Below are 14,270 nucleotides of genomic sequence, written 5' to 3'. Positions count from 1 at the left end.
GAAGAGTTTTGGGATGTTTTTTGTTTATATTGGCGAGATTTCACTAAATTATTTAAATTTTGTGTGCATGCGTGCGGAAAGTAAACAACTTTGAATCATTTTTGTATATGATCATGACATTGGAATTTAAAAGAAACAATTATTAGGAATTATATTTTATATTAAAAACTGGCACACAGATAAATACTAAATAATCTTATCTGTAAAAATTGGAACTAAAAAATGAAATCTAAAACTTTTAAGCGAACTATTAAAAAAAAAACAAAAAAAAAACATCAAAAATACAACTAACCAACCTACTTCTTCTGAGCAGCAGCAGCCTTGGCCGCCATTTTGGTTCCGAAACTCTTCAAAGCAAACGGCAAGATAGCATTGTTGACGGCGATCCAGGCGATCAAAACACCATAGTTTCTCCCCATTTCCCCTTTATAACTATTATTGAAGATCACTTTGAAAAGTTCTGCGGCATTGTGCAATGGATAAAAGTACCCATAACGGTAGAAATCTGGCAACACTGCAAGCGCAAAGAACGCCGAGGAGATGTTGCTAATCACCCAGAAAATCAACCAAAATCCAATTAATGGGGCGTAGAATGGGATGATGAAAAGTGCCATGTTTTCATTGGCCCCGCCTACCGCGGACATGGTGAGAAACGAGGTCATCCAATACACCAAGAACCCAGCGTTACCAAAGGTCACGGAGAAATCTACTTGGAAAGCAAGAGACACCCAACAGTACGCCAACGAGATGACAAAGTAGGAGAGTTGTGCACTGACCATCCGGTATATCACAAAGTGTTGTTTGCGAATTCTCGGAGCAATGATCTGGTGGACCGGAGCAAAGAAGTTAAACTGGAAGAATGTAAGAATGATGAGGAAAATCATCCCCACTTGGCAAGGAGCCAACAAAGTGGTGTTAGTAATGGGTAAATTATCCACAAGACGAACCAGCGGGACGTTTGAGATGAGCTGGGGAGCGGTATTGATCAAATTTGATCTCTCGTCATTGGTAAGATTATTGGTGATGATCGGGGCGTATACTTGCTCGGCAAGAATTGTGGGATTGAAAAGGTATTGATAATATTGTAATAATGGCAACACACTGGAATTCATCGCGAGAGCATCACGACCGGTTTCGTAAATCGCATCGACCGAAATATCGGTATCGGCAGTGGGATCGAATGAGGTATTGGCAGTCTTAAGAGCTTGGTATAGGCTATAAGTGGTGTTGGCCTTGACGTAAACCGCCACCCAGTAATGTTGATGGTGGATGAGATGGTTGATCTCTTGGGTGGCATTGAACGGCTGGTTATCGTTTTTGTCGTAGGCGGCTTGGAATTCTGCACCAGAGTAAATGTGGAAATCACTGTTGATCACCATCAATGGGTCTTTAGCAACATCGATGGCAGTTTGCCCAATTAGTGGAGGAATACCATCGACTTCAACATCTTCAACCACCAACAACATTCTAACGTTTTTGTAATGTGATGCTCTTTCATAAAGAGCGCCCCAATAAATGGAGAAGATTAGTAATAGGCAAGTGACCATGATGGCCCAGTTTTTGAGGAACGTCAACACCAAAATTCTTCGTTCTTTGGCAAGCTTGCGAGAAAAAAAGCCATGAGAGTTTGGCAATGATTTTGTGGTGGGAGTTCTTGACAATTCAACGTGGGATTGCTTGGGTGTTTTCTCCTCTCCGGTCTCCTCATCGCTGGGGTTCGATGGTCGTTCGCTATAAGTGCGGGAGATGTCATCGGCCCCAATCCATTCATTGCCCAACGTCTTTGGGGCGAATTGTGTTGGTTCTTCGTCGGTGTCTAATGAGGAAGCCATTATAGTGTGTGTTTAATACAATGTGAATTATTTCGGTGTATTTTAAATAAATAGTACCGGACCCTGCCTAATATACTATGCTACACGATATTAAATTATTTTACATTATACATTCGTAATGTACAATTTTTCGGGATTTTCTTTATGTCCGGCTGGCACCCTTTCCTAAACGGGACGATCCCCGATGGGGGAGCGAGCGGGCAGGGTTACGGGGCTGCGCTTTCTGGTTAACTCCGTGTCATGTGATTATCCAACAGGGTTCACAACCGCAAATCATCCACGTGATCAGGCTGCACCCCCTCTCTGCTGCTGTTTTTTCCTGTTTCTCCGCAGGGGGTGGCACCAAAAAAGACGTGACGGCCTCCTCTCTCTTGGATAGTTAGCTGTACCTACCATACCATACAGATCTAAGCCTTATACAATAACAAAGATTGACAAGAATAACCCTATTTATATTTACAAATATCCGCCACCTACAGCGCCTCCCCTTCTATCTATCGATCTGCCTTTCCTCCACCAATTGATCGGCGTGGTGGTGAATGACGAAATCAAAAAGATAAAAAAAAAAAAAAAAAAAAAATTAAAAATTAAAAAAAAAAAAAGGGTTTTTTTTTTCTTTGTTTTTCTGTTTATGGAGATATAGATAGTAGAAGTGTATGATTTATTGTCCATCATGGCTTTAATAAAAGTATTCAACCGAATAAGAAGATCAAAACTATGTCTCACAATACTAGTGCTTTTCCTAATACATTTCATTCTCTTCTCATCATCCGATAATTCCGACACCACCGTGTTATCGGAATCATCCAATCAACAAAAATCACCTAGCACCAAATCAACCCTTACCGATGAAGAAGTCGATGAACTCTTCCAAGAACCGGAAGTACCCACGTTGATCAACTTTGACGGCCATGATATTTTGAATTATATCAAATCATTTTTTCAAGATCAAGAAAAGGCCCTTCTTGATAAGTTGAAGAACTACAGTAATTACTTGGTCAGTCAAGGTCAAAGCGTGATATCAAACAACAACAACAATGATTCAGAAAACTCCAAAGGAAAATCATCAACAATCAGTGATTACGAAATCGATATCTTCAGATACGAAGACTACAATGTCCGATTCCCTCAAGGATACACCGAAAAGTATTTAGAAGAAGAGGAATTGCCAACGGTGATGAAGTATGATATCCGTTTCACTCTAGCAGCGTACCTCAATCATATTAAAAGAGAACTCGATAATTTAAATAGGGATAACAGTGATAATCGCCTCTCATTCAACATTGATATTCCTTTCCACTGGTATGATTGGGTAGATATCGGAACATTGAACCGATACATTCTTTTCAACAATGATCCCTACATCTCCCTGGAAGAAAAACAACAATATGACTGTGAATATATCAGTACCAATCTCGTCAAAGATTTTGCTGAACATGAATTACGTAAAAGGGAAGTGTCATTAGACGACAGGCACTCACAAAAGGCCACAAAAGAAAATAATAATAATAATGATGATGATGATGACAACGACGACGATGACGGGATCATCGGATCGATTTTGGATGCCGCCACTTCAGATAATAAAAACCCTGAAGAAATCAGGTACGACCCAGAGACTTTCTGTCGCGATTGGTCAAGAGTATCAGACCTTGGGTCGCCATACACCCAAAATCTTAACTCGTCCATCAATTTCAATGTATTCAAATGGACCAGAAAATCATCAATCAGAGCCAAGATGTTGCAAAGTAGATCATATCTTTACGCTGGGGCCCCGACTCCAGTATCGGTGATTTTTTTGGTTGATACAAATTTCAATACTACCGATAACAAGGATATGGAAGATTTGATGGAAGTTAAGAACTTGAATACTGATAAAAGATTCAATAATATTGTTGCCTATGAATTCGCGGTCAGAAACGGAAATACCGTCGGTAACGCCCGTAAATTACTTGAGAACTATGACCTGATCATCAAACCTTATTTGAAGGAAGTCTCAGAGACCCAAGATATTCATGATGTCACCGTGAATCCCCTTGATTCATTACAGCAATTGGTCCGCAGTTATCCACCAGAAGAATTCGACGAAGATCCAGAAGAAAATGATCATGAAGTATACATCGATAATGAGGAATTGACCTTCCGACTTTCCACCACCGAGTTTGAATACGATGATTCTGAACAAGTATCCATTTATAAGAAACAATTCCGTGAGGTGTCCAAAGAATCGCTAGTCGATGATCCAAGAGCTTTGTTAAAATACACCAAGGAAAATCATCATTGGAATTCTCTCGAGTTTTCTAGAAATAAAAAACCTTCCGAGGTCAAGAAATATTTCCATGAAGTGCCGATCGCCCCATCTTTCAACGAACAAAATATTGAAAAGAAAAATAAGGCCGGAGGGCATTACGATTGGAGATTCTTCAGTGGGATCATTGAAGATGAAGAAGAGACCAGAAGAACTTTACATCATATGCTTCGGTCGTTTTTGAAATTCACATTTGCTAAAAATATCCCCACCTGGGTCGCCCACGGGTCATTATTGTCATGGTATTGGAATAGTCTTAATTTCCCATGGGATAATGACATTGATGTCCAAATGCCAATTAAAGATTTACAAAGATTTTGCAAATTGTACAACAATACTTTGATCGTGGAAAACTTGAATGACGGAATGGGTAAATACTACGTTGATTGTGGGTCGTATTTGACCCATAGAACTAAAGGATTTGGCAGAAACAATATCGATGCCAGATTCATCGACATTGATAAAGGGATTTATATCGATATTACCGGTTTAGCATTGACCGATGCCCAATTACCAAAAAAATTTACCAACCTTAGAAGGAGAGAACTTGATGATGGTTTGATCACTCCCAATGGATCCAGTTATCCTTTCCAATTTGTCAAGGATTCGGACTCTTTGGAGAATGTCACCAAACGAGCAATCATTCCTCCAAAGCCGATCACCCCAGGAAGAATTGTGGAAAATTACAAAGATGATTTGTCGCCTCAAGAACGATACTCGAAAAATTCTCGATTACAAATTTACAATTGTAAAAATAATCACTTTTTATTTTTCACCCAGATCTCACCACTACGTATCACGTTGATTGAAGGCACCAAAGGGTTTGTACCTGCCAATTATCGTCAAGTATTGATCGATGATTACGGTACCAATTCTCTAGTGGCGCAATATTATTCCAAACATTTCTTCCTAAAGAGAATCAGACTATGGATCCCCTCATTCAAATTCAGAGCGTTTTTCAAAACCCTCATCGATCAAGGGGATCGTCATTACCGGAAATCCCTCCTGAAAGCCCTTCGTGCCATCGATAACGACGTGGTGGATATTTTGCGGTTTTTAGAATTCGACGAATCGGTGCTTAAAGGATACTATTTGCATCAGAAAATCACCGACAAGCACGAACAGGAAATGACGTTGTTGAACGAAGGAGTTTCCGCAAAACTGGTGGTGTTGGATCATGTGGAATTCAAACCTGTTTTGAAAGACCATTTCTTACACCTGGTGAATGATTTGCTCGATGAGGAGGAAGAAAATAAAGTATTGGAATCGGTGAAGGATAGTTTGCAAATGACCGGGGACGAAGAGGAGTGAGTAAGTTGGTTAAATTAGTTGGAGGAGGGGTAATTAAAGGGAATTGATGTTTTTTTTTTTCAATTTTTTTTTTTTTTGCATTATTGTTAATATACTTTTTTTATTTATTTATTTATTATATATATAGATATATATATATAAATATTTTATATTTCATTGGCTCGAGGGTTCAGTTCAACAAGGCATTTCATTATTGTTATTATTATTATTGTTATTGTTATTATTATTATTGTTATTGTTATTATTATTATTATTGTTATTATTATTATTCAATTTTTTTTTTTTTGCATTGATTTAATTATTCCTTGTTGGTTTCCTATTGATGCTTTATTCCTTATTATTGAGATTCTTTGGTTGATACAACAAGTGATAATTTATTCCTTTTCGAACAAACTTCCTTATAATAATTCATTCCTAATTATCAAAATACTACAACTTGTAACCTTGAGCAAATCATAGAGTTACATATCGGGGACAATAGTAACATACTCTTGCTCTACAGTACCCGCAGTCTTTCATGGCTCGGATGTTGTAGAGACCACAACGGCAGCAGGCCCAGTATTGATAGTATATGAAATCTCGGGAATTTGAAGGCCTTGGCATTTTCAGGAAATTTATAAATATCAAATTGATTCTTAATGGCTATAATATCTAAATAATTTAGGTATTGATATATCTCAAAGATGGCGATCTAGTGGTTCAATTTCGGTCAGGGCAAGCTGATATCTGAATGATGAGAATGTCAATGACGGCAATCTCAGTCTCTTTAGATTATTATAGGAGTAAAAGGATTTCTATTTTGATGAAATTTCTAATATATATATATATATGTATATATCTATCAATACCCACCATCAGTATTTAAACCTGGGTAGTAAGTATCCTCTTGAATTTCATTAATATGAGACGTCACTCTAAACTTTCTCCCTCATTTAAGTAATAATTTTCAGTAACTGACATGTAATTTATAGATCCAAGATATAAACCACCGAAACAATGCTGGAAATGCGCCCCCTCCCTCCCAACTAATGATGAAAGAATTTCAGATTGTGCATAACCTGGAGATTCGGTCCTTCTTAGAATCAAGTGCAGATATGAGGACTTGTCAGGACATGAAAATCACAAAATCAGTGCAAAAAAAAAGTCTCAAAAGATTTTTTCAATTATGAGTTAAGAAAAGAACGTCAATGTAAAAATTAAGAGTTTAGTGATTGTCGAAAAAAAAAAAAAGATGTCGGCTAATGATTTCCTTCGTCAAACAACAAACCGCATCTTAGTATTTATCAAAAGAAACATTCTCAATCACTATGCAAATGTCGCAATAAAGAATTGAACAAAATCATCATCAAAGAGAGTGAAAAGATGCTAACAGTGAGCCAGCTTCGTGATTTTGAGATATAATGACTTATTTTATTATTAACAAGAACAAAACCCGAAAGCTTTGTTAGGATATCCCACTACTGTACCACTTACTTGGGAAAATGATGTGTCACACTAAACTTCAGGATTATTAAAACGCTGTTATATTTAGCTCAAGGAGTCTTAAGAGTAATAGTATTAAGAATTCTAGATATTGATAAATTCCTATTTCTTGTTATTAACCGCCTTTGAGAAGGATCTACTTAAGGATAATCCGTTCAATTATATGTGCGAACTAAGAATACATTTACCAACGAACACAGGTCAAATATATCCCATCTTAATTAGAGTCTACCATATTCTTAAGAAGCCCAAGGTTTAAAGTCAAAGATGACAGGAAACTTTTTTTTTTTTTTTCCAGGGATTTCGCTTGAACAAACTGGATTTGTATCCCAAAATGGGGAAATCCTATGAATGGTAATGGGTTCCTGGAATGATCTCAAAACTGTGATTGAAAAATCCAACAACACTAGTATCGATAAGGTATTATATTACTATATAAATCAAGATTTTCAGGGCTTTTTTGAGACTTCCAGTGGAATTGATTTCATATTCACCTTTCTAGCACTCCTTACTGAGAAACTGTTGTAGCAAAAAAAAAAAAAAAAAATAAAAAACTGTCATGTCTCAGGCATCGAGGCCCCCAGTTGAATTTAAAATCTGGAAGAATTGTTTCCTCAAATGAAGAAAAAAGAGACAGAAAAGATGACACTAGCGGAGACCAAGTGTACCAGCATATATTTTAAATCAAAACATGTAATAATCATCATTCTACTATTGTTAAGAAATTACATTGTCCACGGTTTATTAGCTATAGATGTGATTAGAAGCTTTGATTGCATCGCAACTGAGAAGATAATAAGTAAAGGAAAATAAAAAACCCGAGAAGCTTATTGATATAAATATCAAAGAAATTTAAAAGTTCAATGAAATATTCAAGAAGGCAGTGTCAATGTCAAATACCAATATATGTCAACGACTACTATTGTTGGTAACGTCAAGTATCCATGGTCCTGGCTCCCCCTTTTTTTTTTTTTTCATTTTATTTTTTTTTTTCCCCATTCAATTTTCCAAATTGAGGAACTTTTCTTCCACCACCCTTATTATCAAACCAACTATTATCCAACCTATTTTTTACCTTTTGTTTCTCTTCTTCCCATACACCTTCACCAATATATATCAAATACGTCACCAATTATGCCACTAGAAGCCCCCAAGCGACTTCCTCCTCTCGCAAATATCAAAACCAACCCCCCTGACCTTATCGCCATTCAGGCGGCATTCCTTGGAGTGATCTTCGGGGTATCGTTAACATTACTCTTCCAAGTAACTTTCTACCCTTTTCCTTTATACCTTCTCGCACTCTCGGTGTTCCATTTCATGGAATTCTGGATCACCGCCAAGTACAACCCTGCCAAAGTCTCTGCTGATTCGTTCCTCATCAACCACAGCGGGTCGTACTTAATGGCCCACCTGGCAGCCATTACCGAATGCTTAATTGAACTCTACTTGGTTCCTGGTTGGAAAACCAACCATCCGTACATTTGTCTCATGGGTGGGGTTCTCATGGTGGGCGGCCAAACCTTACGATCATTGGCGATGAAAACTGCCGGGGAATCGTTTTCTCACATCATTGTCACCACCCACGATTCGCATCATCATAAATTGATCACCGATGGAGTGTACCAAATCAGCCGCCATCCTAGCTACACCGGGTATTTCTGGTGGTGTATTGGAAGCCAGCTAGTTTTGGGTAATCCGGTATGTTTTGTGGGGTTCAGCGTGGTGTTGTGGAGATTCTTCAGTGATCGAATTGCTTACGAAGAGGATTACTTGATCAGATTCTTTGGCGACAAGTACTTACAATATAAAAAAACAAAGACCACTTGGATACCATTGATCAGGTAAATGAACATGAGGTTTGCTGCATTATATGAATATTCTGCAATATACAATTTCTTTTCGATTTAGCATTTTCATGGTAATTTGCGAAAAAAAAAAACAAACAAATAAAAAGGCACCAACATATCTTGACCCGTGGTCATATATATATATACCCTTTGGCAAGCCACTACAATTCACTTTGTAAAGCATAGATTTCATGGATTTATCAAGATTAATGAATACACTTGAAAAAAAAAAAAAAAAAAAAAAAAAAAAAAAAAAAAAAAAAAAAAAAAAAAAAAAAAAAAAAAAGAAAGAAAAAAAAAATGAATAAGAGAGAAAGTTAGATTTGTGAGAATTAAAAAAGAAATAAGTTAAAATTAAAAATACATAAAAAATTAAAAATATAATATAATACAAAAACAAACTAAATCGACCCTCATTAAAATTTTGCTTAAACAAAAAGAATTGAACGATTTTAATCTTCGCCAATAAGATTCACAAGTAGAAGAAAAAAAAAAAAAAGAAGTAGAAGAGGTAGAATGCAAAGTGGAAAATTCGGAAGATTTCAATCACTATCCTCACCAGTCAAATCAATAATACCTTGGGTGGCTCTTCTGCTCAGTGGTTTCGTAACGGGATTTGCTCCAACTACAGAATCATTATTGGTGGTCGTATCACTCTTATTAGACTTTTCTTCGGCTTGTGATTTACGATAAGCCAAAACCTTCAGGCATGGTATTTTGAAAGAATTAATGATTCTGCGTATTTCCACCACCGATTCCACGTATTGATTCACGTTGTATCTCTGGGAAGAACCCTCCAAGCGAGTTACAATGGCCAGCAACAATTTCAATACCTTCTCACTAACGAACCCCCGCTTGGTTAAAATATCCTCGATCATTTCACCAGAACCTTTCAGAGATTCCACGGGCATTGTTGGTCGCTTTGGAAATTGCACATTACCAGATGGTTTAGTAGGGGTACCTCCAGGCAGCATCAGTTTAGTAGGCGATGCAAAGGTCTGAGAATTACTTGCTGGTGGTTCTGGGTTTCCACTGCTACCTTCAACCAGACCATTTCTCAAAATATTCGCTCGCGAGCTCCAAGATGGGATTCTTGGTAAGCTCCCAATAGATGGCTGAAAAGAGTTCGAAGTTGATGAAACACTAAGAGGAGTTGAAAGAGCTGGTAAATGAAATATCGAAGTTCCGGATGTTTTATGAGGATGTTCAACTCGACCAGACTTTACATTCTCAATTGGGTCAAATGTCACCCCATTATGACTGACAAACCTGGCAACATAATCTCTTGTACCTTGTGGTAGTCTTGACAAAAATAGCAAATTGGCCATGGTATCCTTGAAATTGGTGATAATTCTATTCTGTAATGCGTTTGGAACAAACGTTGTGAACACGTTCACCCGCCCATCGACAAGAATAATATCATTTATATCATTTGATTCTGCCACTGGTTTACTTAAAGTCGCCTTCTTTATCACACGAACATCACCATCATCCTCATTATCATTGTCATCATTGTCATCATCATAACTGTAGAAATTAAAAGACCTTTTCCGTGCCTTAGATTTCGGACCTTGTGTTTCCAGTTCATCTTTATTATCTTTTTCAGAGCCGCCTTTATCATCTTTGGCTACTGCATTTTCTACTTCGGCTTTGTCGCTTGCTTCTTTAGTTCCGTTATTGGAAACTACAGAATGTCTTCGAGTCCGAGAATAAGAGGTAGGAGAAGCAACAACTGTTGACTTTTCACTCACAACAACCCCATTCTGAGGAGCGACTTCCGGAGAACTGATATTTTCCGCTGGCTCGCTAGGTTGAGATCTGACTGTATTGATTGATCCGGATCCAACTGTATTAGTATTAGTCGGTCCAGATCTAATTGTATTGATTGGTCCGGATCCAACTGTATTACTAGAACCAGGTTCAGCGATATTGGAAGATCCAGTTCCAGCTGGTTTGGCAGGAGCAGAATCAACTGCTTTGGTGGGTTCTGTTGATGCAACTACATCACCAACTGGCTCCGATGGCCAAGTAGTTTGTCTTGCTGATGTTGGAACAGGCGAAGGAACCGGTTGCTTTTGCTGATTCTTTTGAGATTCTAAAATTCTCAACTGCTCCCTATGCCTTTTCAATTTCTCTTGGGCCTCCAAAAATCTTTTCTGTATGGGACTAATCTTTTTATTTTGCTCGTCGGTTTTCCTTTGCACTTCTTGAGGAGAAAGCACCTGCTTCGTCAGTGGTGGTTCTCCACCAGCAGTCCCTCCTAGATTACTCACTTGACTATGAGTGGTTGGCAAACCTCCTTGATACAGTTCCATTTGGGGGCCAATATGTGGAGGTGTTGGTGGATGAGGAGAAAACCCGTGTGGTGGATTTTGTAAATGTTGCAAATAAGGCGCTGGTGGAGGGTGATATGGGTCATATTGCGGATACGAAGGGTTGAATAAATCAGGACCTGCCACAAAACGTGGATCTCCAACAATTGGCATATGAGCACCATGTGTGCTCCCATTGGCCTGCTGCTGCTGTCTTGGATCCTGATGGATTGCACCTGCACCGGGTAGTGGGATACTCGATGGAGGAGGGGTCATAGATGGCATGACATTTGGATAATAAGGTGGCATACTGCCAGCGGCCATTGCGCCAGAATTGGGGCTCAAGGTTGCAGGATTCACACCCATATATCCATTCTGATGAGGAAATTGATGTTCTGGGCTTGGAGAAAGAGCTGGTTGAATCGGCACATAGTGCGGACCGACTGTGTAATGATTGCCAGCAAAGTTCAATCGATTGTGAGGTCCAGGAATTTCTTTCAAGTTACCAGTACTGTTGTTGCGGGCGGTTGATTTATTAGGATTAGTGACCATGTTGTCCGACCATCTAGGTAATGTGAAGCCCCTAAACGACAAATCTCTGGGTGGGCCCGGTGATTGCCTATTAACATCCCCAATATTAGACTTGCCAGCAGTATTATTATCATTAGCGGCCTGTAACGAGGAATGATTTTCCCCATTGGTCTGGTGATTTGTACGTATACTTCCTGGCATGATATTCGGGCTCCTTCCAATAAATCCTTTAATTTGATGCTGTTGATGCTGTTGATGCTGTTGATGCTGTTGATGCTGTTGATGCTGTTGATGCTGTTGATGCTGTTGTTGATGCTGCTGTTGTTGTTGTTGTTGTTGTTGTTGTTGTTGTTGTTGTTGTTGTTGTTGTTGTTGTTGTTGTTGTTGTTGTTGTTGTTGTTGTTGTTGTTGTTGTTGTTGTTGTTGTTGTTGTTGTTGTTGTTGTTGTTGTTGTTGTTGTTGTTGTTGTTGTTGTTGTTGTTGTTGTTGCTGCTGTTGTTGTTGTTGTTGTTGTTGTTGATGCTGCTGTTGTTGTTGTTGTTGTTGTTGTTGTTGTTGTTGTTGTTGTTGTTGTTGTTGTTGTTGTTGTTGTTGTTGTTGTTGTTGTTGTTGTTGTTGTTGTTGCTGTTGCTGTTGTCTTGGGTCCTTGTGGATTGTACTTGCATTAGTATTTGTCATACTATTTGGAGCAGAGGCTGTTGAAGAAACAGCCTGAGCTGAATTTTTTACTGTGTTATTATTGATAGGAGCAGGAGGACTTTGAAGTGCCTCGTTATCATTCCCAACATTTATAGGTCCGTCAAGTCCACCACCTCCGGGCCGCCGATAGTGCTGTTCCAGCACTGACTGGGATGTGGCAGTGATTTCCAAATCGTCAATTTCTTCCACATCGGTTGGTTGACCTCCTAGCACTTCATCATTATCATCATCTTCTTCACTTTCACTATCTAAAGAGATGATTTCAATTTCCTGTGTCTTTGGAGCAGGGGTTGAGGCTGACACCGCCAAATTATTCACCATACTGTCAGACTTTTTCACCAGTGATCCTTCCAGATTAGATAAACTTCCCTCACTATCACTGGCGGATGTATTATCTTCATCTTCTACCACGGCTTTCCAGCTACCATCATGCAATAAATCTACGGTTTCGACGTCCTCATTGGTATTTTTGGCAATATCCACGATATAATCACTGATGGTCAAATCTTCGACAGTAATGTGGCTATTACAAATTGGACAAGACCATGTTGGAGCTTGTTCTTGTAATTGTAAGAAGCTGAGGCAATCAAAACATTGAATGTGGTTACATTTGACAGATCTAGCGGGATACTTCATTTTGGTGTAACTCAATGGACACTTGAGACTCAAAGTTGACGACATCTCAATTAAATCATCATTTTCTTCTGAATCCCTATATTCTTTGCGAATATATTCCATGGTGGCTGCCGTGGTGATGTGGGGGTGATCTCTAGATATTCTTTCGACGATTGTTTCCACAGGCATCATTTCCACAATGTAACAATACATGAGAAAATCCTCTTTTGAAAAAGCGTAAACCACTTCAAGGGAGTTTTTGTGTGGTGGTTGGCGTACCAATGGGGTTAGATTGGCAGGTCTGGCAGTACCAATTCGATTTTTAATTCCCTTGACATTATCTTTGATCACCGACTTGTTGAAATGTATTTCTAATGGGTAAGGAAACTGTATATGTACTTTTCGGGCTCCCAAAGACTTATTATACACACCGCTGAATAAAAAAAGCTGGAATTGCTTTCCTTTGGAAAGTAAGGCCTGTTCTTGCTGAGACAATGTGAACTCAATGTTGCATGTGCCCCTGGAATCAGGTGCACTATGGGCCAACCTGGGTGAGCCATTTACTAGACGTTTGATCCTGAAGAATGGTGAATCAAAAAAATAGACCCACGGGCCCTCTTTACTCTGGGGGCGAGTGATACTTTGAAGTTGTGATGCTCCGGCTCCCGAAACTATTGTAGAAGATGTATTATTGTTGCTGCAGGTTACTGTTTGTAATTGATTTATCTGAGCCGCGCCACCAGGTGGCGGACCAGTTGGGTTATTTTTGTAGTGATTGTATAATAAATAATAGCTCTGAGGTATATTACCGGTCTCAATAGCGGTTAAAATGTCTTGGATCGCTCTAATTTTGGCGTTGTCGTTTTCACGCTGCCCGGCATCTATCACGGCAAGAATCCTTTGCTGAAGGTCAGCTTTTCGGCCTTGGCCTGATAGACTCAAGATACGGCATATTTGTTTGAGAGTGGTAACTTTTTGGGCATTGACTTTTTGTTTTATATTCTGTGAGAAATGTTAGTATAATTTGAATTCATTGTTTAAGCTTCCCAGGATAATAATGACGATGACACTAAAAACACGAATTAATAACATAATGGAGTCAATCAATAGACTCATTGAAAGCAAAAATCTATAGCTTATAATGGGTATAGATCGACCATTTGCCATCAAGATTGATCTGGGGATACAGAATAGAATGGGGAAAGAACCCAAGGGTTGAATCGAAGACTTACATCGACCAGTGCTGCTCCACCTTGTGTACCAGGCACCATATTTGAGTGAAGCTTCCAAGAGAGTGAATGGTTATTTTACCAAGGGGCAGATAGTTTTATAT

The 14,270-nt window shown here is 38.8% G+C and overlaps 4 protein-coding genes across 4 annotated transcripts; 2 read left to right on the top strand and 2 right to left on the bottom strand. All coding sequences in view use genetic code 12, as the record gives it.

Annotated features, from left to right (window-relative positions):
- Positions 1–296: 296 nt before the first annotated feature.
- On the bottom strand, positions 297–1,832 carry DASC09_055910 (SNG1 family protein; the record flags this gene model as incomplete). Its single annotated transcript, XM_064999176.1, has 1 exon — positions 297–1,832. One exon carries the CDS (start codon positions 1,830–1,832, stop codon positions 297–299), a length of 1,536 nt encoding a protein of 511 aa, XP_064855248.1.
- Positions 1,833–2,505: 673 nt separating this feature from the next.
- DASC09_055900 (Mnn4 protein) lies at positions 2,506–5,451 on the top strand (the record flags this gene model as incomplete). Its single annotated transcript, XM_064999175.1, has 1 exon — positions 2,506–5,451. The coding sequence occupies one exon, from the start codon at positions 2,506–2,508 to the stop codon at positions 5,449–5,451; it is 2,946 nt and encodes a 981-aa protein (XP_064855247.1).
- A 2,616-nt stretch (positions 5,452–8,067) lies between these two features.
- Positions 8,068–8,778, top strand: STE14 (protein-S-isoprenylcysteine carboxyl O-methyltransferase; the record flags this gene model as incomplete). The annotated part of the gene is made up of 1 exon (XM_064999174.1): positions 8,068–8,778. The coding sequence occupies one exon, from the start codon at positions 8,068–8,070 to the stop codon at positions 8,776–8,778; it is 711 nt and encodes a 236-aa protein (XP_064855246.1).
- Positions 8,779–9,322: 544 nt separating this feature from the next.
- On the bottom strand, positions 9,323–14,208 carry DASC09_055880 (SUMO ligase; the record flags this gene model as incomplete). The annotated part of the gene is made up of 2 exons (XM_064999173.1): positions 9,323–13,939; positions 14,170–14,208. The coding sequence occupies 2 exons, from the start codon at positions 14,206–14,208 to the stop codon at positions 9,323–9,325; spliced, it is 4,656 nt and encodes a 1,551-aa protein (XP_064855245.1).
- Between the last annotated feature and the right edge of the window lie 62 nt (positions 14,209–14,270).

This window comes from Saccharomycopsis crataegensis (assembly GCF_037102585.1).
Source record: "Saccharomycopsis crataegensis DNA, jcf7180000000097, whole genome shotgun sequence".
NCBI lineage: Eukaryota > Fungi > Ascomycota > Saccharomycetes > Ascoideales > Saccharomycopsidaceae > Saccharomycopsis > Saccharomycopsis crataegensis.
Note: the sequence above shows the minus strand (reverse complement) of the source record. Positions and strands in the feature narration are given on the sequence as shown.